At 55.2% G+C, this 27,522-nt stretch overlaps 1 protein-coding gene across 10 annotated transcripts; it reads right to left on the bottom strand.

Moving 5' to 3' along the window:
* Window positions 1-389: 389 nt before the first annotated feature.
* On the bottom strand, window positions 390-26,323 carry MPP2 (MAGUK p55 scaffold protein 2). 10 transcript variants are annotated; one of them, XM_027098986.1, is made up of 13 exons: window positions 25,927-26,323; window positions 23,253-23,316; window positions 18,336-18,454; window positions 7,948-8,100; window positions 7,689-7,838; window positions 7,109-7,336; window positions 6,196-6,327; window positions 5,996-6,101; window positions 5,846-5,914; window positions 5,465-5,626; window positions 4,643-4,845; window positions 4,186-4,314; window positions 390-2,911 (listed from the first exon to the last, which is right to left on the bottom strand). In XM_027098986.1, exons 2-13 carry the CDS (start codon window positions 23,281-23,283, stop codon window positions 2,735-2,737), a joined length of 1,659 nt encoding a protein of 552 aa, XP_026954787.1. In that variant the 5' UTR covers window positions 23,284-23,316; window positions 25,927-26,323; the 3' UTR covers window positions 390-2,734. The 10 variants fall into 10 exon arrangements, with proteins under 10 accessions (XP_026954787.1, XP_026954786.1, XP_026954788.1 ...); XM_027098985.1 differs by lacking the exon at window positions 25,927-26,323 and adding an exon at window positions 25,595-25,887; XM_027098987.1 differs by lacking the exon at window positions 25,927-26,323 and adding an exon at window positions 24,246-25,122.
* Between the last annotated feature and the right edge of the window lie 1,199 nt (window positions 26,324-27,522).

Here is a 27,522-nt window from a genome sequence, read left to right on the forward strand (position 1 = left end):
CTTGTTGTTAAGCACCTAGAATCAATCCTAGCATTAGTCCTGGGAGAGGCCGTGACACTTTACAGAGGATGAACTTGAGGGCCAGAGAAGCAGAGGAACCTGCCTAAGGCCACACAGCAAGTTCCAGGTGAAGCTGAGTGGATCAGCCATGGGGTCCCTGAGTCCCCTGGCCCCCGTGGATGCTCAGACTCCTCGATACAAGCATTTACCAAGAGCATCTTCTGGGGGTGGGGAGCGTGGAGTGGCGAGACGGGAAATTTCAGAAGACATCACAGAACGCAAGACATGTCACTCCAGCTTCCATTCCAGAATCATCTATGCTGTGCTCCCCACCCTCAACCTTTCCCAAAGCCATCCACCCGACCCCAGTGAAAGACAAACAGAGCCCAGAAGCTTTGCTTTCACATTTAATCAAAGGAAAAGAAAGCCAATCAGAGAGAAAGCTCAAGAACTGGATGGCTGAGAGAGGGGACAGGAGAAGCACAGCTGGGCTGGGACTGAGTGTGGACGGGGCGGCAGGGTCCCATAATCCTGAGGTTCCTCAATACAAGCGTCCACAGTGGGAAGAGGGAGGCTGGAGCCTGAGGGCTAACGCGGTGGGCACACACATCCATTCCAACCCAGTACGGGTCCCCGGAGTACAGCTAAGGCAGGGGAGGTAGAATGCTGTTCAGAGAGGAATAGAGACGGGAAGGGAGGGGCCCAACCCACAGGCATCACCAGAAGTGAAGGTGCCAGACAGTAACTGGAGCTTCACCCTCAAGGGCCATGTGCCAATCCTTCAGCAAGGTGCCCAGCCGCACCTCCCATCAGAGAATGGTCTTCTAATCAGAGTGCTTTGGAGGCTAACCAAGGGGGAGGGGGTAGCTGTCTCTATTCCCAAGTCTCCTGGGTGACGTGGGTATGAACAAAGAACCCCATGGCCCTGGGCCAGCGCGAGAACACCCCATTCTCCTCCCACTCCCAGTCCCCTTGGGTTGAGGGTGAGGGTGAAGCAAGAGAGAGCTGAATTGAGGATAAATTAAAAGAACACTGACTAAAGGGAAAAGAGGAACATAAAGCTGACTGCATAGTGGAGGCAGAGCTATGCAAATGAGATGGAAGCAGACTTGACCTTTACATCTCATTTGCATATCCTAGGCAAATGCAAATGAGATCCCTAATATAATAAATATACTTCTGACTTTGTAATAAATATTCTGTTTCTTCTCCCTCCCCTTCCCTAGGAAATGGGCACACAGTGGTTCAGGGGCCAGCGTGGCTGACACTGCAGCGAAGACTGATTAGACAGAAGAACTGGGGAGCACAAAGGCTGGGGGTGGGGTCATGGGGGGTCCCCTACAAGGACAGGTTCACCCCAGGAGGGGCCACAGGGACGTCTGGGGAAGTCAAGGACAGCAGACTTTTTAAAAAAGGGATTCTCCTATTTTACACAGCTGCCCTCCTCAAGGACTGGAGGGTGGCATTTAGGGTCGGGGAACAACAGGAGAGTGGAGGGAGACATCTGGGGAAGGCCGAGCCTCTGGAATCTGGGATAAGGGTCTCATAAGAAATGGGGGGCTGATGGGGAGCCCGGAAACGGGGCCCCGAAGAGTGACCTCCAAAGCTCAACAACCCTTTGCTTCCCCTCTCCAAAAACTCAGCCTGACACACACGCCAGTGGCAGAACACAGACCAGGCACTGCAGCCTGCGGAACCATAAGCTGTGGCGACTCCAGGGTGGATGACGCCCCGTGGAGGTGTGCGGGGAGTCTGCTGGGGTGCAAACATCCTCCAAGGCCATGCCCCGTGGCCCAGCCCTCCCCTTTCCCCAGCCCCCAGGCCGCCTTCATGTGAGTGGGCACCTGGACCCGGCCACAGAGACCAAAATGGACACTGACCACGGACAGGGAGCCCAGACACGTCCCCACCACGGGCCACGGAGGGCTGGGAGCTTCCCGTCAGGCTCCTCGTCACAGGGCTCGGCCTCCAGCCCACCCCCGCCTGGGCTGAGCCCGCAGCCCCTGCCGCCCTTGCCCTGCGGGGAGCAGAGCTGGCCTGTCAGGGGCACATCGGAGAAGTCTGTGGAGAGACTTCGGCAGTGAAAAGCTGTGCGTGAGGGAAGGACGGGAGCCAGCCCCGTTCCGAGGGGGCAGAGAACCGCGCTGCTCCCTGGTGCGGCAACTGGCTGGTGCTTCGGCTCCTCCAGCCTTCGGGATGGTACCAGGCTGGCACCGCACCTGGGCTTGCCTAGCTGCCAGGGGGCAACGTAGCCCCCTGGCCACAGGGAACCAGCCTAAGGCCTGCCCCTAGGCTGCAGGGGCGAGAAGTAGGAGCAGCCCAGGAGTGGGGTCAGGGTGGCCAGTCCAGAGGAGAAAAACTGACTGGCGAGAGGGGTGGGGGCAGCGTACCTACTGACCACCTGGTCCCAAAGCAGCTTTTCTCTTCTCTGGACTGAGCATTATGGAGGCGACTCCGACACTCCGGGGCACGGCTCGGCCCTCAGCGAGGGACATCTGGTGGCCAATGAACGTCGGGAGTGGGTAGCACCTGGGCACAGACGTGCCCCACGAACACCCACCTCCCTGGCAGTGCACGCCTCCTGCGCTGAAGCCAGACTTAGGGCCATGACCCAGGGAGAGCCAGAGCGCCGGGAACGGGAGCTGAGGATCATGGCTGGGGCTCACGGTTGGGAAGGGGACGGATTCAGGGTTCTGGGTCCCAACCCAGAGGGCCGAGGTCCAGGAGAACAGGCTCAGTACACCCAGCTGACGGGCACCCACTGGGGCTCCGTGCGCAGCTTCTCCAGGGCGGCCTGGAGTTCACGGAAGGTCCTCTCCAGGTTCCTATTGACCAGACTGAGGTCGAAGTAATGCCCGTAGCCCCTCTGGATACGGCTGCTCTCCTCCACTGTCCGTCTCAGGTCCGCCTCCTGCCAGCACAAGGGGACCTCCCGCCCATCAGTATCCGCCTGGCACCCCCAGCGTCAGGGGCCCCACAGCCTGCCCCGTCTAGCCCCCTCCCCAAAGCCCAAAGTACCAACCATGGCAGGCACAGACCCCCTGGCTGGGGAGGCAGCAGCCCCTCCCTGCATGCCCCAAGGCAGCTCTCCTGTGACCGTGGACAGACAGATGGGTGGTGGGAAGGGAGGAAGGAAATAACCTTTAGGAAGCGCCAAGCACTGCACTAAACACTTGGCGACCAGCGTAATCTTCGCTACAGCTCTGCAAGCGGGACTAATTATTCTCATCTACAACAGAGAAAACTGACGTACAAAGAGGCCACACAGCCAGCCAATGGCTGAATGGGGTCTGCCTGACTCCAAAGCCAGCGCCCCCTTCAGTCTGACTAGGCCCCTGTACCTAGACAGCCTGAAGGCAATTGCCACGCCTGGTCCTAGGGCTGCCCACAAGGGCCCGAGGCAACCCCTCTCCAGACACAGCCCAAGCTGGACCGGCAAGGGTGGGAAGGGAACTTGAATACTGACTTACTGAAGCCGAGGCAGGAGCTCTAGGACTGACCCAGCTGTGTCCCGGGGGCTCCAGTAGGCTCTGTTTGTGGCCAGAGCCGGCTGCAGCAGTGGGGAGCCCAGCCCGGACCTTTCTCCTGGGTCTGAGCCCTGACCGGGGCCTGAGAGCTGCAGTACCATAAGTGGCCAGCAGAGGGACCCCTGAGTTCAGAGCTCTGCAAACCCTGCACCTGCTGGGGAAGGCTGTTCCAAGGGGTCCCTGGCGGGAGAAGGGTGCCCTGAAGTCCTGCAACACCTGCCTTGAAGCCTCTCCTCCCTGCACTGCCTCCTCCCTGATGCTAACTGGTCCCTCCAGGCAGCCTTCCAGCCTCTGGCCTCCTCCCTCCCTTCAGCCTTACCCCCAGCTGTAAACAGCCCACCTCTGCCCACAAATCGCCCACCGGCCCTCTGGGCTCCCCTGGAGCCCTGTTCCCACAGAATGGACCGAGCAGGGGGCTTGGCAGAAGCTCCCGTGCCCCGGGCCAGCTGTGTCCCTGACTCTACACTTCACTTCCTCGCTCAGACCTCCATTCCCACACCTATAAAGTGGCATTCGCGAGTCTAACCTCAGTGGTACCTCAGGTGGGCGCCTCTCCCCTTCCCAACACCACCTTCTTCTCTTCCTCGGCTCTGGCTGGCCCCCCACACCACCCCAGTCAGCCATTAGACCCCCACCACCACACCTCAGAGGCCCTCACCGTGAGCTGCTTGGTGGACACCCCACTCTCCAGCGCCGTCCGGTTCATGGCTCGCAGGGTCTCAAAGTCAGGGGCCTCAATGAACACCACATAAGGGACAAACTCAGCTGTTCTCAGGACCTTCACTGCCTGCAGAAGAGGAGGGTCAGGAGTTTATCCCCATGTACATCTGGGGTGATGGGGGTGAGAACCGGTACCTGGGAATAGATGAGAATGTGGACCTGGGGCTCTGGGACATGAGTCCTGGGGATGAATGGCAAAATAGCTGGCAGGTGGCTAGGGATGGGGTGACTGGGGGTCCAGGAGGCTGAGAAAGAGGTTCTAGGTGGGCTGGGTCCCTAGCAGTAGTTGAGGGGTTATAGGGGGGTACTTGGAAATATATGGGGTAATACTGGGGGGCAAGCAGAGTACCCAGAGAGGTATTGAGCAGGCTGGGAAGGAGCAGGCCAGGCAGTACCTGGGGGTTGACATCCAGCACACACACCCGGCCAGCAGCGACCACGCCCCGGATGGAGTCGATACGTGTGCCATACAGGTTGCCCTCGTATTCACCATGTTCCAGGTATCGCCCAGCACGGATGTCAGCCTCCATCTCCGCACGGGACACAAAGCTGTAACCCTGGCCTTCCCGTTCTGAGTCCTTGGGCCTCCGGGACGTGTCTAGGGGGAAGGAGGGGCCGAATGGGCATAGGCAGGCCACACCACCTCAGACACACGTGCTCGTGCTCTACCTGCACCAAGCAGCCCTGCTGCCTTCCCGCACACCTTGCCCTCGCCCTCACCATTGGCACCCACAGACTCGAGACGTCCATACTGAGGGGACCTTCAGAAATCACTGTTATAACCCAGTGCTTACAGTTGGAGGCTGAAGCCCAGAGAGGGCAATATGCAGCCCAAAGCCACACAGCAAGGCCAAGCAGACCTGGGGTCAGCACTCAGGTTCCTGCCTCTGGTTCTGTCACCAGAAGCCCTCTTTTCCACAAGGCCACACACAGCTCATAGCCCTGTTTCACATGGGTTCCCAGCTGGGCTTTTAGCAAGTGAAACATGAGAGAAGGAAAGGTAAGGCTAGCACCACCCACGTGGCCAATGGTTCCTCGCCCTCCCCAGCCTGCAGTTCCCACATCCACCCACAGAGGGCGCGCACCACACACCTCACACCCAAAGGTATCACTTAACCTGAGGCCTACGCAGATGCCCATTCAGTGGGCCCAGCCTTGGCCCCCAGGGCAGCCCCTGCTCCCTGCCTCCCACCCGGCAGGACCCAGCCCCCACTCACAGGGCACTGTGGTGCCATAGCGATCCGGATCCCACATGATGAGTCTGTTCTTCAGGCTGCGCCGGCCCACACCCTGAGCCCCGATGAGCACCAGGGTTTTCCGGCGGAAGGGGGGCATGCGGGCCACCTCCTCATAAATGAGCAACTCATGGCGGTCAAACTCTGGACAGGGAGATGTCACTGCTCATCAGGTGAAGGGCGTGGGGCTGGGCTCTCAGGGAGGCCAAGGATAAGAGGGCTGGGGCCGAGGGCAGGAGGGAAAGACAGGGCAGGGCTGAGGGACAGGACTGGCAGCATCAGAACCAGGAGATGCACAAGTCATTGGTGGGGGACGGAGGGAGCACTGAAGGAGGATGGGGGAAGGGGGCCCCCAACACCCACCTGCATTCTTGGTGGTCAAATACATCATTCGCTTCTTTTTCTTTCCTGAAATGCTGCCGCACAGGGTCCCTGGCCATAAGGAGATGAGCAAGTGAGGCCAGGCAGGGCCACATCAGGTCCCAGATTAGAGGTCTGGGGGCAGGACTGTACCTGAGGTGGGTGTCAGCTCCAGGTCCCGCTTGACAAAGGCTTTCCGCTTCTCCTCTAGGAGCTGACTGGGGATGAGCCCAGCGCTGCCCCCTTCTACGTGGCACGCCTGAAATGACCGTGGGACAAAGACGTGCCCGAGTAAGCCCTCAATGCCCGCCGACACCATACCTGGAGAGACAGCATGGGTGCCCAGGGCTCACCTGCCACCAGTTGGCGTCGTCCTGGTTTACAATCTGAAGCAGGTCCCCAGCATTGAAGCGCAGGCCGGCTTCCTTGCAGGGGATAAGGCTGTCTCTGGCTGGGTCATAGTCAAAGTGGCATTTCACAAATACCTGGGCCAGGGATTTGGCAAAGGGTCAAGGGAAGAAGCAGGGGAAGGCTGGAGGGGGCGATGCCCATTCCTGTTGCCACCCCTACCCCGAGGGTGGGGGGATGGGAGTGTCACACAGTTCACCTCCTGCCCCCTCCCCTCACAAAGATGAAAGAGACCCTGGCACTGCCCATCTAAAGGCATGATGCCACAGGCCTGCCTGGTCCACCTCCCTGGTACCAGCCTCCCTTTGCATCCAGAACAAAAGGACCCAGAAGGATGGGGATCTGCTCAGGCCTGGGGCCCTGGCCCTACCCATCAGGAAGGTGGGATCACCTGGTAAGGAACACGATCCTGGCACCTGATGCAAGATCCCTCCATCCCCCACACCCTCCCTCGGAGGAGAGGGCTCGGGCAAAAGGCTAGACAGCCAATAGGAGAGGTGAGCAGAGCAGCGAGACCTCCACAATCCACCAACCTGAAGGCATCTGTATAGAACACGTGATAACCCAATTCTGGGCACCCGTGCCTACAGCAGGCACACGGAGGGCTGCGCACGATGCAGGAATTCATTTGTACACTCGGGTACTCCAGGCTTTAGGTGCGCGCACATCCCTTACACGTGTGCACGAGTGCCCGAGACTAGGGCGAACGCGTGGCCGCATTCGCCAGATGCCTCTTGCTTTGACTACACTGGCTGGCGAGGAGGGGCTCCCATCAGGAGGCCCGTGACCCTGGCCGCCGGGAAGCTCAGCCACCCCCTGGGCCTTGTGCTGGGCGAGGGGCTTGGAGGAGGGGCCCACCTGGCGGGGCAGATGGGGCTCCTGGTAGCTGGGCAGGATCTTGAGGATAACGCTGCCGCTGGCGTTGCGCAGGAGCTCCTGCAGCGCGCGGGGGTCGCTGCCCACCGGCTGCCCGTTCACCTCCTTGATGATGTCGCCCACGTGCAGTAGGCCTTGCTGAGCCACCATGCCCCCGTGCAGAATGCGTGCGATCACCAACTCGCCACCCTCCACGCGGAATGTCACGCCCTGGGGGACGGAGGGCGGGTATGATGAGGCGCCAACTGCTCCAAGTCAGAATCTTCAAATGGGTCTCTTAAGAGCCCCTCCATTCTACCCTTCTAGCCCCGCCCTCACAGCGATCTTCTCTGCCATCTTCTGCCCAAATTCTTTACCTACAGGGGCACCAGTGGACTGAGAGTGGGCAGAATGGAGAGAGTCACAATGTCTGCGGTCTCCTGGGTGTGCTGGCGCCCGACCCTGGGCAGAGCTGATCCCGTCTTCATCTTCAGCCCTCTCCTGACCAGACTTGATCCCCGCCGGTCACTCTCAACCCCCCCCCTCCCGAGATTCCACCGCTGGCGCTGCCCAGCGCCCTCACCAGATGCTCTCCAGCCGTCTTGCGGACGCCCACCATGCGCACTGCGTCAGGAGGCACGGGCTGGTTGCTGAACGTGGGGTCCAGGCCAGGGCTGGGGGGCGGTGTCTCATAGGTCTTTGAGGCCACAGAGTCGTGCGTCTCCAGGAGGGACTGGGGAGGCGGGGGGAAGAGGAGGGACCATGGGGCAGAGGTCCCTTCCCACCCCAGTTCTAACTTCCTGCCGGCGCCAGCCCCCCAGCAGCCCGGGAGAGGACCACACCTGGAAGTGGGGCTCCTGGAGGATGCGGACCAGCTCCGCCGCCGCGCTGCTCCGCTCGGCCAGCCGCGCCAGGTCCCGCAGGATCTCCCGCACCAGCTCTAGGTTGTTGTCCCGCACGGCCTCCAGCTTCGTCTCCTCCAGCCGCTCGTGGGCCTGGGGGCGGGGGCGGGACAGGTGAAACTTGACGCTTCCCCAAGAGCCCTGGGGTACCAAACAGTGCCCCCCCCACCAGCTCCCAGGCATCTTCCCACCCCCAAATGCTGACTTTAGACCCCATCCACAGCACTGCTCCTGGTATCAGTCTCAGAGCCTCACTCACTCAGACACAAGCACACTCACACGTGCGCACAGGTGCCTTGCTTTCTCCTTTCTCCCCCAAGACAGTGACTGGGACTCAGTTTAGGGAAGAGAGAATCCAAAGGATAAAATTTCATTTCCATCTCTTGCCACAGAGGACCATTAACATCATCAAACTCCCCAGCCTCCAGAACCCTATAAGCATCTGAGTTCAAGGACAGCTTCTTCCAACCGACATCATGGCTGGGTGGGGTCTTGGACACCCTGTAGCCCAGATTAAGGAAGCCGGGGAAGTGGAGTAGCTTGCCGAAGGTCCCAGGGACTCTAACTTGGGTCTCCAAGCCTTGAGCCCAGTGCTCCCAGTGAAGAAGGGGACAAGATATCAGTACATGGTACCAGGAGAAGGTCCTGCACCTCCTTGTTGCTCTACTGACTCTGTTCCATGACAATGAGCATGGGCTCCATGACAAGGTGCTCTGAAAAGGGAAAAGGAAGCCTTTGCCAGTGACGAGCCCAGCGGGGAGAGTTATGTTATGTTAAGTGGGAAGAAAGGAGTCCCATTTCAGGGATATACATGCAGACTTCTTTTTCCCTCTGAATCATCTGAAAGATAGTTGCAGACAAAAAGTACTTCGCCGGGCTTCCCTGGTGGCGCGGTGGTTGAAAGTCCGCCTGCCGATTCAGGGGACAAGGGTTCGTGCCCCGGTCCGGGAAGATCCCACATGCCGTGGAGCGGCTGGGCCCGTGAGCCATGGCCGCTGGGCCTGCGCGTCCGGAGCCTGTGCTCCGCAACGGGAGAGGCCACAACAGTGAGAGGCCCACATACCCCCCCCAAAAAAAGTACTTCGCCTCAAAGTACTTCGGCATGAATCTCCTAAGAACAAACAGGAGATCTGCTATATAAACTACAGTGCCATTATCACGCGCAAGAAATTCAGCACTGACACACAATATAGTATTATCTAGAAGACAGTCCATGCCCATGTTCACTATTGTCTCAAAAACATTCTTTATAGCTTTATTTTTCTGATCTACAATCTAACCAAGATCACGTGTTAAATTTGGTTGTCACATCTTTTTATTCTCCTTTAATCTAGAACAGACTCCAATCACTCTTAGTCTTTCAGGGCTTTTTTTTTTTTTTTCAGGTCAAGCAGTAAATACACATGTGGTTTTGTTAGATATTGACAAACTCCCCTCCGTGGGGCTTGTGCCACTTTGCCATCCCACCAGCATTAGCTGAGAAACTTTCCTGAAGCCTTGCCACCAGAGTGTGTGATCAAACCTTTGAATGTCTGCCAATCACATGGATAAGAAACCATCTCTCAGTGGGGTTTGATTTGCATTTTGCTTATTATGAGTGAAACTGAGCAGCTTTTCATATGTTTAAAGGCCATCTGTATATCTTTTTCTGTGAACTGTCTGTTCATGTCTTCTGCCAATTTTTCCATCAGATCTTGTTTCTTTCTTTTTCTCACTTTTTTAAACATTCTCTATATTAGGAAAATAAGCCCTTTATCTGTAATACGTCTTGCAAATATTTACCCCCAGTTTGTCATTTGTCGTTTGACTCAGCTTATGTTTTTTTGTCAATGCAAAAAATATATATTTAATGTAGTTAAATTTATTAACATTTTATGCATCTGAATTTTGAGGCATAGTTTTTTTAAAAGGCATTCCTTACACACAGATCCATGTTTCCTTCTAGAATGTGTATGGTTTGTTTTCTCAATCTCTGATCTTCTTGGAAGTTTATTTTCATGTACAGTATAAGGTATGGACTTACTTTGATATCTTTCCAAATGACTATCCAGATATCCCAATACCATTTAATAAAAATCCATAAGAAAATTATTCCTTAATTTTCTATGTGTGATAATGATAGTGTGGTTTTTTTTTAAGAATCTTTATCTTTGGGCTTCCCTGGTGGCGCAGTGGTCGAGAGTCCGCCTGCTGATGCAGGGGACACGGGCTCGTGCCCCGGTCCGGGAAGATCCCATATGCCACGAAGCCGCTGGGCCCATGAGCCATGGCCGCTGAGCCTGCGCGTCCAGAGCCTGTGCTCCGCAACGGGAGAGGCCACAACAGTGAGAGGCCCGCAAAAAAAAAAAAAAAATCTTTATCTTTTATCTATACAAATTGAAATACAGATAAAATTATGTCTGAGATTTCCTTCAAAATAATTCAGGAGAGAGAGGAGGAGAAGGTGGAGGTATGCATAAAACAAGATTGTTCATGAGTTGTTAAATGTTGAAGTAGGATAATGGATGATGGGGGTTCAAGAAACATTTTTGAAAATTCCATAATAGAAAGTTGTTCAAGCCCATGAGATGGGGAGATTTTAATAACATCTCATAAGGATACTCTGAGGATTTGGTGAGATGGACACAGTGCCTGGCACACAGCAGGTGCTCAATAAAGGCTCGCTCCTTTCCTGTCTTCTCTTCCCCAAACGGGCCAGGGAAACAGCATCCCACACAGGGAGGCATACTGGCCCCACTGTCGCTAAATCATCCTCTGCTGGGGGAGCAGCATTTCAGCCTGACTCCTACAGTCTGGCTGGGCAGAGGGTTCCCTGCTGGGGAGACAGACAATTGAAGGGGCAAAGGAGTAGTACTCGGAGCCCCATTATGCCTTGATGATCCTCAGAAGCCAGAGGGCAGAGACATGCCCCAGAAGGTTCCACCAAACCCTGTGTGATCTTCACTCATTAAGCTCAGCACAGCCCACAGAGCTTGACTCCGTTACCAGTGTCTAGACAATGCTGAGAGCCCAAGGCCCCAGGAAATGTTTCAAGAATAAAGAAAGGCACTCAGGCTTGCAACCGTCTCACCATGGTGACCCTGGCCAGGCTCCTTCGGGGTGACGGGAGCTAGCTCTGGCTCAGGTTACGTGAGAAGCATCGAGGTTGCCCATTTTAGCTTAGCATCTTCTGCTCCATGGATGAAGAGGACAAGTTTCCCCGGAAGCCCTCACTTAACCAAGCAGGAAGCCAGTGTGTCTCCCACGCCTTTTACCTCCCACCTTTGACTTAATGACCCCTCCCCCTAGGCCGATCCATTCCTCCGCCTGTGGCCCCCCCGGATGTCTTACCCACAGATGGAAGATCACAGGTCTCCAAGCTCAACCTTCATGGGCCAGAGGAAACTTTAAACATTTAATCATTCAAATACAAAAGAAACACTAGCAGCAGGCTGACCCAAACAGCTGATTGACCAATACTGAGAACACCCAACATGTGTCACGATTTGCAACATACTTTTCAGGGACTTTGGGAACTCAGAATTGGATTAATCATATCTTTGGCTCATGACGTTTTCTCATCATTGGCTTGTGAACGGCCTCCTTTTAGTTGGTTGGTATTAAATTAGGTACTTTTGTAATAATACAACAAGAATCTAAGTAGCCACCACTTAAATCATAAAGGAGGATCTTGACCATATCCTACATCTAATCACATGCCCCGCACACCCATCCACCCACCTCTCCTGCTCAGAAACCACCACCTTGATTCCCTGTGTTCATCATGCCCTGGCTTCTCATTTTACATAGTTTTATTGTATCTATATGTATTCAGTATATTCCTAAAATAAATACTGTTTTTAATTATTTTAACCTTTAAAAAAAGGGAATTGTGCTATATATGATTCCTGGAGGCCTGATTTTTTTTTCACTTAGTATTAAGTGAAAAATTGTTTCACTTACTATTTTTTTTGCAAAGATTTACTCTTATTTTTCATATTAGGTGAATACATATTCACTTAATATTAATTTTCATTTAATGTTATTTTGCTAAGATTCATTCTTTTTTCCCATATCACATTAGTTCATTCTTTTTTTTTTTTTTTTTACCATGCCACACAGTATGCGGGATCTTAGTTCCCTGACCAGGGATTGAACCTGCGCCCCCTGCAGTGGAAGCGTGCAGTCTTAACCACTGGACCGCCAGGGAAGTCCTAGTTCATTCATTTTAATGGCTGTATTATAGTCCATCGTGTGACTATGCCGTATCTGATTCATCTCCTCTCTCCTTGAAAGGCATCTGGGTCATTTCAGGTTTTTGCCATTCCAAACAGTACTACTATGACCGTTCCAGTCTATGTCTCCTGGTGCACATGTGAGTTTCTCCCAGGAGCAGAATTGCTGGGCCAGGGGGTATATACATGTTTGATGGTAAAATAACACACTTGACAGACATTCCACTTAAATGTCACAATGACCCTGTGAGATTAATAGTATCAAGGCCATTTTCCCAATAAAGTATCCGAGGCTCTAATGGGTAAAATGAATTCCTTTTCACAGTTCATGGGTGTACAGCAGGGACTCCTGTCAAAGTTTCCTGAGCATCCCCACAGCTGTGATGTCACTATCTGGGCGCCTGTTTTTAGAAAGCGTGCTCTTGTACAACACACACTACAGTATTGGAGGCACAAGGCCCCACAGCCAGGAGAGTGGTTTTGAATTTCTGTGGTAACCATTTGTTTAATTCGGCTCTGAAAAATCACCCTCAGCACAGCAGGGGCTTAAGCTCCTTATAGACCAGAAACTTGGGCCAGGTTCACACTTGGCTAATGGTAGAGCCGGCCCTTAAACCCAGATCTTTCAGCTCCCGATCCAGAGCCGGATGTAAACTGCAGATGCAGAAATGCCACACAGCTTTTCTTTGAAAATCTTTTTCCCTCTGCCTTCCCACTCCAACCTCTCTGATCAGGAGACAGAATTCTCATTTGAAGCCCAGGCTCATAATTAAGTAGTTCAAAATCTGAAAGTCCAGAGTGTGGTGAGCCAGAAAGGAAAGGGACTCTTCAACCTGGATTTGGCCGTGTGACCTGCTTTGGACAATGGGGCAATAGCAAATGTGATGCAAAACAGAGGCTTGGAAAGTGCCTGGGATTGGGGGCTGGTCTTCCACTGCTGCTGAGACCACCATGTGAAGCAGCCTGGGCCACCCTCCTAGAGGATGAGAGACCACACCATCCGAAACATTGCAATCTTCCCAGCTGAGACACCAGACATGTGACTGAGGCTATCCTAGACTACCCCATCCCAACTGAGCAAGCTCAGACCAGAAAAACCACCCAACCAATCCACAAAATCATGAGACATAAATCAAAGTTGTTTTAAGCCACGGTGCTATGGGGTGGTTTGTTACACAGCGAAAGCTAACTGATGCACTGGGCTCCCCACCACTGTAGCCTCTGTTTGTCATGTCCCCTGGTCAGAGTCTCCATCTTAGTGACCCTCCCGGCCCCTCATTCTTGTAAGGCCCTGCCTTGCTTTGCCAGCTCTCTCACCTCCCCCTTGCCACAGGACTGGAGTCTTCCCTATGAACTCTAGTCCAATGGCCAAAACTGCATTATAACAACTCTTTATGGTTTAAAAATGCTTCCACATCCATGACCTCCCCCTATCCCGACCACAACTCTGAGAGGTAAGCATCGTTATCCCTGTTTCTCAGAAGAAATGACTGAAGCTCAGAAAAGTTCTCAGACCTACTAAAGTCACACAGCTAGCCAGCGAATCTTCTGACTCCAAACTCTGTGCTTTTTCTTCTTCATCTCATGTGGATTAGTTCACAGGCCTCCCAGCTGGCAGATGTCCCCACTGGTAACAGTTTACCTAAATTTCTGACTGTCATCTGCCTTTGATTTCTCACCGTGGCCTTGTCCGTTGTTGGAACACCTGTTACTGGGTCCATGTCAGAGCTCCCAGATGTCACCCACCTGCCAGGGCTGCCACCTGCTGTCTGTAGCCAACCCTCTGGATATGTGATCTGCCTGCCAAATTTGACTTCCTTCAGAACCTGTAACTCCCTGGGTTTGTCCCCTCAGGGACCTGCTCCTCCCTGGTCCCAGATCTACCCAGTGTAGCCCCTCCCACATCATCTGCCACATCCCTGGAGAGGAGAGTCATCAGGGTAAGGGAAGGAGGTGACTAGCTACCACATGGGGTTCCAACTGGACTCCGCTCCTGTGGGTTTCTGGGCCACCAAGCTTTTGCAGCTGGACCTTTGATCAAAGTACTTTGTCTAATAGGTTTGAAATTGATCTGTGTGTACATAATCATTAAAATAGGTGAGAAAGAGTAAGAAGTAGGTCCTGTTGTCCAAAGCGAGTCACGCAGTCAAGCCCAGACTGAAGAGCAGAAACTCTCCCTTTTGATGAGAAGACTGGCAACGTTGCATTGTAAAGGGTCGCGCATGAAGGGATCGGAAAGATTTCTACTGAGCTCACATGGGCCTTTATGGAGATTCACTTCCTGTTTGTTTCACAGCTAGATGGAGAGAAGTCACTGGGTTGCCGTAGCCCCTGAGCCTCTTACGGGGGTCTCAGCATTGAAGACATGTCCACACTACCTTCTGTTGTGTTAATGCACAACTGGAACCATTCTAGGAATTTCTTGGGAGGAAATTCTGGCCGGCTTACCCCAAGAACACTTCTGGAGAAGGGAGTTTACTTACGGTCTGACACAGCACATTGGTAATTTCTCAATCAGGCAGGGGTCCCAGGACTGGGACATTGCAGGGCTCAGTGAGAAAATGACAGACTCGGGTTCCCTCAGGAGAAGAATAAACTTTCTGACAGTTCATTGCCATAGCCCTAGCTCTGTGCCTGGGACTTGGTGAGCACGCCATAGATATTTGTTGAATAGAGGATGGATGACAGTGACTAAGTGAAGGACAGAGCCATCCAGCCAGCAATCCCATCTTTGGAGAGCTGTCAAATGGGTTCCACAAGGCCATCAGAGAGGAATGCTATGGGGTGGGGGTGGGAGGGTCACACCTTGCAGGGTGCTGGCTACAGGATCTTCTAACCCAGAGGTTCTGCATCCCGAGAGCCCCTCCTTATTTCACTGGCTGTCCCACTGTAGAAGCAATAGCTAGAGTGACTCAGAGATGATGTGGTTTAATAAATCCAACCGTGAAGTCCGCTTTGGAAGGTTACAGATGTTGAGGTTCAAATGTGCATACTCAGCAACTCCACTACCAAGTGTCCACCCTAGAGAAACTCTCACCCACGTGCAGAAGCAGATGGATATGAGGATGTTCACGGCAGCTCTGTGCTTTACAGAGGCAAGTCAGCGACAGTGTGCCTGTCTCTCAGCAGGGGAACCAGTAAATGAATACACTGGGCTCTATTCACCTATTGGAATACCACACAACAGTTCAGATGAATCTATATCTCTACGCATGTCAATAACTATATTACTTATATGAACTAGAAATCTCAAAAACCACAGCTGCTTACGCTATCATTCCATTACGCAAAGCTTAAAACCACATATAACGGGGGCACGTTGTTTACATCTAAATATGTGTAAAGGCAAGACAGGCACACATTCAGGGGAACAGCATCATCGACTCAAGCCAGGGGTCACCTGTGGGCAGGGGAAGCAGTGGAAATGAGGAAAAGGGGAGAGGCATTCACTGGATCACGCTTTTATTTCTTAAAAAGAAAGAGCAGGAACTAAAGCAAACATGGCCGGCATTCACATGCTGGAGGTGGGTACTCAGAGGTGTTATGTGCTTTTTCTACACACTCTCTTGTATTCACTCATTCAATAAATATTCAGTGAGCACCTACTATGTGCCAGGCACTGTTCCAGGCTCTGGGGATACAGTGGCAAATCAAGCAGACATCCCTGTCCTCAAGGAGCTCGTAATCTCTCTGTATGAAACATGCATAATTCCTTGTTTTGATTTTTAACACATGAATCCAATCCTTGACCACCGAATGAGAAGCAGCTTGCCTTTCTCCAGTCCCCTACAATCTGCTCAGTTTTCTGTTCCCCAGAACCTCCCACTAGCGACCCTCTCACACCTCTCATCTTCCATCGTTAACGACTGCCCTTGGTCTTCAGCCATTCCACAGATGATAACATACCGGGCTGTGTCCCCGGGACACAGCATCCCCTGTAGCAAGGGGGCCTAGTTCCCTTCCACGCCCCATGTCAGGGCCGACCACAGCTGTCCTGTGACAGAGTCCCCACCCTCACCCTGTGGAAGACCCATCACCTGATTGTACCGCCCTCCCCCTCCCCGCCATCACTGTCATTGCCAACTTCCTGGTTATGCTCACCACCATTCACTGGAGACCCTGGGACTGCCTCTAGTCTCCCCTCGCCACAACACCTGTGTAGACACCCCATCCCACGAGCCCTCCATTCCTAGATGTCTCTTTTTTAAAAAAATATTTATTTGGCTGTTCCGGGTCTTAGTTGCGGCATGCTGGATCTTTAGTTATGGCCTGGAGGCTCTTAGTTGCGGCATGCAGGATCTAGTTCCCTGACTAGGGATCGAACCCAGGCCCCCTGCACTGGGAGCACAGAGTCTTAGCCACTGGACCACCAGGGAAGTCCCAATTCCTAGACTTCTTTAACATCGATGACCTTCCCGTCCACTGCAGCCACATCCTAGATTGTCATGTCACCCCCAGAACTGTCCTCCTTGGAAATCTTTCACTTCCCAACCCTCTCTCTGACCTCGGCCTTCATTTCTTCCAGCTATACGCTCTATCCCCAAATCTGGAGAGCCCCCAGGCCTTCACCTCTGTTTTCTCCCTGCCCCCCTGTCTGCTCCTGGCCACTCTCTCCTCCCCTCCCAACCTCGGCCCCAGAGGTGATGCTCTGGACCATTCTCACCTCTCCCTGCATCTCAGCCTCCCACAGCCCCCATCCAGCACAAGCCCTGGACCAAAGCCACCCTCTGTGTCTCTGGCCTGAGTCACCCCCACCCTGGGATTGACAGTCTGGAGCCCTGTCGATCCCGCTCCCCGGCTTTGGTGAGTTCCCTCTCTCCCCTTCAGTTATTAATTAGTTGAACCTTCACTTCCAAATCCCCCCCTCCGCCCCGCTCCACTCAACCCCTGACCCCTGATGGCCAGCTGAAGACTGCCCGCCTCCCCTGAGAAATCTGAGCCATTAGCGTGATTCCCTGCGACTCCCAGCCTTGGGAGTCCTCCTCATCCTCCGCAGCGAAGGATCGCCCCCTCCCCAGTCTGTCCTTGCTTCTTATCTCACGTGAAGGCAGCACCAGCCTTACACTTGCCCTGTGCAGAACCCCAGGTGCGTGGCTACCCGCACCCCTCACCTTCCACACCCAAATATCAAGGACTGACAATTTACTTCCTAAATATTTCTTTCATCCTCCCCTCCCTCAAGCCCTGTTACCACAGGTCTAGTTCAGGGCCATCCCTGACGCTGGTCTCTCCAACTCCAGCCATGACCCTCCAACCATCCTCCTTGTGGCTGCCAGAGCGATGCTCCTAGAACACCTGTGTGCCGTCATCACACCCATGCTTAAAACCCACAAAAGGCTCCAAGTTGCTCACAGGACATCACAGGACGATGCCCAAGCCCCAGGCATAGCCCCCAGGGCCCTTCACCAGCCGCCAACATCTCCACAGCTCACACTCCCTGTCTCACACCTAAAGCTCCGGCCTCACGCTGACACTTGCAGCTCCTGTACACTCCTGGCTCTTTCTCACCTCTGTTTCTGCTCAAGCAACATTCCATGGCATGGAATGCCCTGCCCCTCCTTCTCATACTTCAAGACTCAGCACAAATGGCCCTTCCTCCAGGAAGTCTTCCCTACCCGCCCTGGGCTGGGTCAGGCATCTGTCCCTTACACTCCCCAAACGCCTAGCGCATCTGCCTCTATCACTGTTGTGACCAAAATGTTTTATAACTTTCTGTTTTGGTGAGTCTCTCCCCCACCTGATATGTGGCAGGTGACCTTAGATAGATGTCTGCACAAAATGCCCAAAGGCAGAAAGCTAAGCAGGATGAACTCTGGAGATTCCAAAGCACAGGCATGCTCACCCCTAACCAATCATACCCTCTACAAGTTGGCAGTCACCAAACACCCATCCATGTGGGCACATCTACACACTCACCAGTCAGGCGTGGGGGCAGCCTCCCTGCCTGCAGTGTCTCAGATTCATCACCTGGGCATGGATGTCCATGCTTACCCCCCTCTGGGGGTCTCCGGTGCCACGTGCCCCATTCCCAGCACCCCTGTGGCTGACATCCCCCCACACTCTATGCCTCCCCAAGCACAGTGTCCTTGTGTCAGCCTCCCTGGAGCACTCTACCTTGGCCAGGGATCTCACTATAGGACTTTCCATAATGCCTCGAAGGAAGATCAGGTCCAGTTCGGCTGCCCCTGTGGCATTGGGGAGGGATCCCAGGTTGTCCAGGACTTGCTGCATGGCTGAAGGGAAGGAGCAGGCAGTGAGACACACAAGTACCAGCTGAGCACAGGGGACCCAAACACACCATAGAAACCCTGCCCTTCTTACCCCACATCCCACAGAAGACAGCGCCTCCCCGGCAGCACATACTTCCCTGCCCGGCACTCCTGGGACTCCTTGAATGCCTGGGGCAGGGGCCCTAAGAAGGGAGGGGCAATTTCCTTAGCCCGTTCTCTAGGCCCTAGGTAATGTTAGCCTGGGCAGGTGGAAGGCTCCAGGCACCAGGAAGTGGACTCTGAGGTGGGGGGAGGGGAGAAAAGAAAACAGGTGTCAGGTTCCAGGTTCTGCCCTAAACCAGAGAACCACATCATTCAACCTCTGGATGGGCTGAAGCCACAGGACTCAGCCACCTGCACGTGGCAGGCTCAGGGATGAGAAACGGTGCTTGGAGCACGTCCCTGAGTGCAAGTCAAGCAGGCAGCCATGCAGGAGGTCAGGGCCTACCCAGTATCCAGTACCAGCTGCGCCACTAATTCAGAGTGATTTTGCACTAGTCACTGTCCCTCACAGGCCTCAGTCTTTCCTTCCTGTAAAATGGGTGGATTAAACTGGTTGGTATCTACAGGCCCTTCAGCTCTGAAAGACAATGACCCAGAACTTAATACAAGTCATAGGAAGCCAGGGCTGAGGCCCAGAACACTGGTAGGAGCTGGGGAAACAGGCACCCTGGGGCTTGGGATGGTTGTGGACACCCAAGGGCAGAGGGCAGACCAAGTCATCCCAGGGATCAGCAAACCCTCAGCCTGGGATGGGACATAAGCAAGGGCATGAGAACACCTGAAGCTGGGCCACTGCTGAGGTCTGAGGTGGGGGCTGTCTTCCCTCACCAGCAGAGGTGGGAGCTCCTCGCTGTAGCAGGTTCTGGGGGAAGAAAGGGAGAAGCAGAGTGTGCCCAGCTGGGGGCAGAGATGGGCAGGGGGTATCATTATTGTGCCACCCTGCTACCCACGCCTACGTCTGCATAACAGCACCCAAACCGGGGAGGAGGAGGGGTGGTGGGTACAGTCCCTGGCAACTCTCACGGCTCTCGGCCGTGCCCCCCTCCTCCAGGACGGAAAGGGGGTGGGACGCAGGAGGCTTTGAGACTGGAGCTAGCAGCTACTGTCCAGGGACTCTTGGCCTCCCAACCTCTTCCCCCTCATCCTTCCCACCTTCTCCAGAAAAGACACCCACACCTGCCCTCCAGACCCCTTCTGCTCAGGCCTGGGCTTAGCATTGGTCAGACACCTGCAAGGCCCTTAGTGGGCTCAGAAAGAGGCCAGGGCAGGGACCCTTCCCGCTCTGCCAGGATATCCTGGGACCCTCCCTCTCCAGTCATCCTCACACAGAGATTCCCCAGCCTGCCAGCCATCGGGAGGACTGAGCCAGGGTAGTTGGTGCCCTCAGCCCAGGCCAGCGCTCCCGGAGGGCCGCGCCCCCAGACCCTTAGGCTCCCAGAGAGCCCGCTCCTAGGGACTCTCTCCAGATGCCCCAAAGCCCGCAGGACCAGCCCCCAGCCTCCCCACCCCGCCTTTCCCTACCTTCCCTCCGGAGCTCGGCTTCCTCAGAGGAGCCCAGGGATATACCCTCCAAAGAGGCCCCGCAGCCCGGGCTGCCGGCCATGGCTGCCCCCGACCCGGCCCAGGGTTCCCGGAGTAGCCTCCACGCCGCCGCCGCCTTCCCAGTCAGAGGCTGGCAGCGCTGGAGGAGGCGGGACTCAGAGAGCGCCCGCTGCAGGGTCAGCCAATAGCAAGGCTCAGCTGTCTGACCGCCTTGCTGATTGGCCAAAGCCCCGACTGTAGCAGAGAGGCGGGGAAGGGGCGGTGGGAGGGTCCTTGTCCCATGGGTGGCAGGATCCCCCAGTTTTAGTACCTACCACTAAAAGGGAAGGAGGCGGCTGAGAGAAGGTTTGCAGGGGGAAGGGGTTAAGCGTGCAGCCCCTTCAGGACGGGAGCGGTGCTCAGAGACCCTCCCCTCCCAGCCCAGCCGTGAGAAACCCAAGGTGGGTGGGGACTTGGCCCCATCTTGTTCTCGCCCCGCCTCCTGCAAGTCCCTCCTCTATTACACTCCATGCCACCTCCTCTTGAGCCTTCCGACCTCTCCTCTCAGTCCCCTCTCCAAGCCCAGTTTCCTTTACAATGACCCCCTCCGGATCTAAGGAAGCCACCAAGAATGACTCTCGGTCCTCCGCCAGGAGGCTGCGGCACCACTGTGGCATGGGACAAATACCTCAAGCCCCAAATGCCTCCCCCAGCTGCTAGCCATGAAGCGGTGAGGGGGAGAAGAAGGAGGGAAAGGGGTGACACCACTGTGGGCAGGGAAGGGCGCCCCAAGCCCTCTGACCCCACATCTCAGCAGCAGCTTCTCCCTCCCCATCTCCCAGTTGCGCTCCCCCTTGCTTAAGGGGGTGATGCCCGTGGGCAAGTCAGGCATCTTGGGGTTGGGGAAGGGAAAAGGTGAGGGAGCATTCACGCTGCAGAGACCAGGGGGGCCGGGGGGGAGGGGGTGGATGGGGATTTGAAAGTTACCCCAGCCCAGAGCCACCATTCATTCCTCTGAGACCCTGTACCCATGAAACCACCACTAGGCGCTGCTGCTGCCACCAGACTGCCATTCCCTGAGGAGTGACACCAGGTCACAGCACACCCATGGTTGCCATGGCAGCAAGCAGGATTACACACTAGGACACTAACCCAGAGATTTAAAGGGACAGCTCCAACTGAAAGCCCCACATCCTAGCCTTGATTCAAAGAAAGGAGGGAACCAGCTGAAGGGGGAAGAGAGGGCAGAGCTGACGGACTGGAGCCCAGCAGTAAGCTGTCTAAACTCTCAGCCCATGCCAACACCCATGCATCTCCAACCCTCAGGAAAAGGACTCCTCCACCTTACTAGAAATAGAGTTGGGGTCTCTCTGCTAGAGGAATACACCCACACCATCTCCCTCTCTCCACAATGATAGTGGCCATATTGACACGTAGGTAAGGGTAGAAAGACCCTGCTAGCTTCACTCTCTGCAGAGCCCAAGGCAAGGACCTCTGGGGGAAGGCAGAGGGGACGGGGAGGGTGAACCTGACCTTAGACGCATGGGCGCAGCTGTCTATCAGGCCCATGGGAAGTGTAATGACCACCAAATGAGGAGGGGCAGAACCCACCATTAGATTTTCAAGGCCAGGAGCCAAGTCCAGCCCCAGGGCAGGCACAGAGGGCCACCTGAGGGAAAGACAAGACTCCTATGCTTTGAGTCTCCCATCACCTCTCTACAGAGGAGGAAACACAGGCTCCAAGAGGTGAAGCAGCTTGCTCCTATCCTTCTTCCTTTGAATATGGAAAGGCAAAGCAGCCCATGGCACAACACCCAAGGCAGCAGGTGCCCCAGGAGTCCTCAGAGGAAGCAGGCCCTCACCCCCCCACCGGGCTCCACTCCCTGCCCTGTCCCCCACCCCACCAGGGCTTATCAAGAGGCCTGCAGCAGGGAAACTAAATTGCTGGGCCTTCCCCTCCCTCTACACCCCTCCCAGGCACTATTAATGGGTTTACTGGACAGTCCCAGATTGAGAGGCCTTTAATCACAGGCTCAGGGATGGGCTTAATTAACCCCTAAGCAGCTTACACAGGGGCCCAGGGAGGCTGGAGCATCAGGGGGGGGCACTGAGCCCTCCAAGACTGCAGAAGCTGGGGGACATTGGTACAGTCCCGCCACTGCATGGAGAACAGGCCCTTCCTGGGGGACAAGGGTGTCACAGATTAGGCTCTGGCCCACTCACAGCAGCCTTCACTTTCCTAGTTCAGTTTGTCAGAGGAGAGGAACAGGCGACTCAATCTAACCAAACTGGGGGGCCTGAAACATCTTGCAGAGGCAGCAGCAGAGCCTAGAGAGAGGGAAGGGGCTACATGGGTAGGAGGCATGCAGGCAGGGGAAAATTCAGAGAAATCAGAGCAATACAAGAGCAGTTTACAATTGTCAGGGCCCTTAGAAAGCCTCTAGCACAGGGCCCTTCACCTGGTGGGTCTCTGAATGCACTTAAGGGGGCATCCCTGAAGCCCTGGAGTAGAATGCAGGTTCTGTGCATAGAAGACTTTGTCTATGATGAGGACCCTCAGCTTTCATCAGATTCTCAATGGGATTCAGGACCAATACAAGTTAAAAACACTGCTCTTCTCCCATCGCTTCATCTTCCAGATGGGGAAACCTAGGTCCTAAAAGGGAGGTGACTGGCTCAGGGCCACAGGTTAACAACTCAGCAGCACAGCATAATAATTGTGAATGTTCTTAATGGTAACGTGCTTTCTCTGTCACAGCCTTTACACCTCTTTACAGAAGAAGAGACGCAGGCTCCAGGAATTTAAGCAGCTTGTTCCTGAGGCTTCCTAGCTTGTCTGGGTGACCCACACCCTTGCCCTAAAACCTCCTATAGAACTAAGTCGAGGCTTCCTGACCTGGCATTCTCCACGCACAGCTTCCTGTGCCCCAGCACACACACACTCCCATCTTAGCACGTGACAGTCCACTCTACCCATCTGGTGGGCGCTGCACCGTGGACTTCTCCAGAGCATGCATTCCCCTGGCCTCCCTGGAGGTGAGTTGTGCTGTGTCTCCAGCCCCACCCTGGGGCGGGTGCAGCAGGGTGATAGAAGTTGCCAAAGAGATGGCCGAGCAGCTGGGTGGAGCAGCTGCGGCAGGGGTAGTTTGTTCTTCCAGGGGAGCTGTGGGAGTGCCTGATGGCTGCTCCCCACCCTCTGAACCACTGATATACACTGACATCCCCACTCCCTTCTTACCAGACTCAGAGTTGGTGGCGGCAACTGGCATGGTGAAATCAGCAAGGGCTCTGAAATGGCTCTCCTGGAGGAGGGGAGACAGGAGGTTGAGAAGGCACGAGGGCAAAGCAAGGGAAGGAATCAGGAAGGGCCTCGCCTTCAGGATCACCCAGCGAGGTAGGGGAGAGGGCATTGCCCTGACACTAAATGGTCCCACAGTCCTGGGAGGCAGGAAGAGCAGATATTACATGCCCATTTCTCCAAGGAGGAGGAGACAGAGGATCAGAGAGGTTAGTTGATTTGCCCAAGGTCACAAAGCTAATAAAGAGAGCTACAATGAAAACCCAGGTTTTATGACTCAAAAAAAATTGTTTCTGCCTACCATCTGTCTTTTTTTTTTTTTTTTTTTTTTTGAGAGAGAGAGAAAGGGTGGGAAAAAGTCCAGTTTGAGTCAAAAGCAGGAAAGATGGGTGTTCCCTGACTTGAAGCTCCGTGGGTCAAGAACCGCATCAGTTTTCTTTTGCCTCTGGATCCCAGACCTAGCGCGGTGTAAATGCGTAAATGTGTAAAAACGTTTGTCCATCTCTCTGACAGAAATGATGTCATTCATCCCCAAGGCCTCTCTTGCTTCCTCTTTCTCCCCCTGCCCCTTCTTAGCTGGAGCTGGGACAAGGAGAGCAGGGGCTCTGGGCAGAACCAGCCATGGAGTTTACAGACCCAGTTCCCATCCCAGGTCCTCCCCAAGCTGGGGTTGGATCCCTCATTCTCCAGGGGAGGGTGCAGGTGGGTAACCCACCATTCTTCCTCACTTTGCCTTCCTGGGCCTGTGCTGCTGGAGAAAACCCTAATTCCTGGTTGCCTTGACAACAGGAGGCGGTGGCTCACAGCAGGGGTGGGGGAGTGCAGGGAAGCAGCTGGCAGTGCCCACTTTAGGACTGAATGCTACTGGGCCCTGGGGGTGGGGGAGCCACAACTTCACCTCCCCCACCAAAAGGTCCCTAGAGGGACCACTACCTGATTTTAATAAAATCTTCTCTCCTCCTATCACCTTCCCAGGCCTGAGCTGGTCATCTGAGCTCAAGTAGCAGAAATTACAAAAGTGGAAGGATGGCTCCCCTTCCTCCTGCATCTGCCCCTGAGAACAAGGAAGAAAGGAGCTTTCAGGGAGAGGAAGGGCACCCCCTGTCAGGCTAGCACCCAGGCTGGGAGCAATGCCCAGGATCCACTGTACCAGCTAGTGCGCCGGGCGCCAAACCCTGCTGTCCTATTCCTAGACAGTATCGAGGAGGGCTCCCTTCCTGCCCCCTCCCAGGTCCCAAGGACCTGGAACCTGCAGCCCTCTCCTGGCTGGAGCTAATCTCCCTGACGGTTGCTGGCAAAGAGAACTCCCGATGTCCTCCTTCCCCCGAGGGTGGAAGGTGGGAAGAGGCAGGGAGGATCCTGTCCCCAGAAGTCTTGCCTAGCCTGCCTGGGTTTTCCCTCTGGGGAGTCGGTTCCCACGGCATCGGCTAGCTCTGCCCTCCCCCCACCCAAGCCTCCGAGAAGGCGGGGCCCGGCTGTGCCCACAGGAGAACGCAGTGCCAGGCAAGCCAGCCTGGCTCTGAGCCAAGGTCCGGAGCCCAGGCATCTGGGAACCCGCACCTCAGCTTCCAAAACCTTGGGCCCAGGAGCCCTCTCACCCCTACGTCCAGGCTATCCACACTACCCAGGGTCGGTAGATGATGTGGGCCCACCGAGAAAGGGGGAGGTTTCCTCCAAGCTCCGTCAATACCCGTACAAAGAGATGGAGAGGAGAAAGGTCTGACAAAGGCACTTTGAAGACCGACAGGTCGTGGGGAGGGGTAGACAGACAGGGTCTCGGTGGCCGGGCGGGTCTGCAAGCACCGACTATCAGAGCGCCCCCGCCCCCCGCCCCACCCCGCTCCAAGAGCCCAGCCCGAAAACGCTGGGCGCTAGGACCTGGGAGGAGGGGGGTGTGTTGCGAGCCATCAAAGTAGGCTCTTTGCTTGCACGCCCGCCGGAGACTAGGGGATGAGGTCACTGAATGGCTGCGCCCCCACCCCCACCCCGTCCTCACTCTCCCCCCGCCCCCCCCCGCCTTAGTTGACCTAACTTTCTGGCCCTGGCTCCTCGCTCCTGGCACCGATCCCTTCCCAGGTCTCCAGATCCTAGCCTTGGCCCCCGACCCAGACCCGCCCCCTCTACAACCTGGGAAGCGAAGAAGCATCACACCCCCTTCCCAGAACCCCCTCCCAGGAAAGATTAAGGTGTTGGCCTCCCAAGGTGGCAGGGGAGCCAAGGGGACCAACGCAACCTCTGTCTTGCGCCCCCAACCCCGGAAGAGCTAACAGCGCGGTTCTTACGTAATGCCTGGCTCCGAAGTCCCCAGAATCCGCACGGCCCCCAGAGAAGCCGCCCGGACGCCCGTGCCCCTCACAGCTCACCAGCTCTGTGCCTGACGTCACTTAGGAGCCCTCGCCGCGGGGGCGGGGGCCAGCGAAAATGAGCAGCGGGGTTTGGTCTCTCTCTAGGAGCACCCGAGAAAGGGGGGTGAGGGCGGGAGGGTGAGAGGGAGGGGACTGGCCTGAGGGAAGAGGCCAGGGGAGGTGGGACGCAGAGAAAGGGCCCCAAGTGCCGTGCCAGGACGAAGAGGGCCCTCGGGTGGGTGCTGGCTCGGGGGCTGGGGGGCGCCTACCTGCGCCCCGAGAGGCCCCTAGCTCGGGGTTGCTCCAGCGCAGCCCGGCGCTCCGCGTTTATTGCTTGTCAATCGCAACCCCCGGTCTTAAAGCGGCGAGGCCTTCTCTGCGCGAAGGGGCGGAGACCGAGAGAGGAGGGGAGGGGGATATAGATGCCGCGGGACCACTCCGAGGAAAGTAGCCTTTCCGAGCAGCTAGTGGGTAGGCCGGGAGGTGGTGGTCTGGGAGACACTGCACAGTCCAGGATCCACCCTCCTCCCCAACTTGCTTTCTACTCGGGGAAGCAAGGACTGGGACCTGTACCTACTCTCGGCGCCCAGCGATCCCTTAAAAGGGCGATGGTGAAAGATTACCCGCCCCCTTCTCTCAGCTTAGACCCGCGTTCCAGTTCCAAGCGTGCCTCACCTTTCCTCATTATCCTGCTTCCCAACTGGATAAGGGAGCAGGAGGAGTTTAGGGAAACCCCCAAAGAGCAAGAGACGCACCCCCGTAGGGCCTCGGGCTCAGGGGCAACTTTTAAGGATTCAGTGGTGGCTACCTGGATCTCAGATCCTCTCGGCGAATTTCCAAAAATAGGGGGAAACGTCGAGACCCTATTTCAAGCCTGGACCGGAGAGCTGGTCCACACCTCTGTCTACGGAGTACAGAACGAGATAACCCTTGCTCAGAGTGCCATCTCAAGAAATAAAGAAAGACTTAAATCCAGTTGCTCGCCTTCGCCCGGCTTCTGGCTCCACCCTAGACCTGCACTTAGTTCTGGCCTTGGAATACAGGAGGCTTAGCCCCAAGACCACCCTTCGCTAAGCACGCGGAGCATTCGGGGCCAGCCGCGGTACTACTCTGGCCGCAGTATCACCCAACCCCTCCAGCTGCCCTCTAGAACATGCAGGGCTCCTAAGATCAGAAATGAACTTCATCCTGGAAACTTGCTTGGAAATCTCAGAAATGGGTTTGACTTGGAAATCCATCCTGGAAGAATGGGACTGATCCCCGGGTCCAGGAGACTCAACTCGCCCCTGAGCTCCGGAGAGCATAGGTTTGGGTATCGGTAAAAGGAAGAGGCACAGAACCAGGCCAAACTCAACTGAAAACCCTGATGTTTTTTGGTGTTCTCTGCCCTTGTTACTGAGGAAGGAGAAGAACGTTGGTTAGCGACCCCAGATGGCGGGGACTGGAATTGCAGGCTTCTGTCTCCAACCAAAGAGCTTGCTGGAGCACGATGCTTCCAGCCCTCTTCTGTCTTCAAGCCAGAAGATCCTCCTAATTCAATTCAGGAAGAAGTCCTTTTCCCATTATGAAGGCTACTGTCCACTCTCACCTGTCCACCTCTGGGCAGTGAATCACTTGGCTATATGCGTTTGGTTGGGAAGTGGAAGGATCTTGAATCTCTCCAAAATATTAATTACTTCTTCTCAGTCACGTGACTATTACCCCATAGCAACACACAGCAAACTTTCAGTTTCACTCAAGGTCACCAGGACAAGGTGGGATCCCAGATTTTGGCCCTCTAGGAAGGTGGAGCCCAATTCGTTACCCTTACAAGCTGCTTCCCCCCATTAGTCAGTCAACAAGCATCTCTCTTATAAGGGCCTTAT

Source organism: Aethalodelphis obliquidens, unplaced genomic scaffold, assembly GCF_003676395.1.
Source record: "Aethalodelphis obliquidens isolate GAN/ISIS:26980383/991018 unplaced genomic scaffold, ASM367639v1 scaffold126, whole genome shotgun sequence".
NCBI classification, from domain to species: Eukaryota; Metazoa; Chordata; class Mammalia; order Artiodactyla; family Delphinidae; genus Aethalodelphis; species Aethalodelphis obliquidens.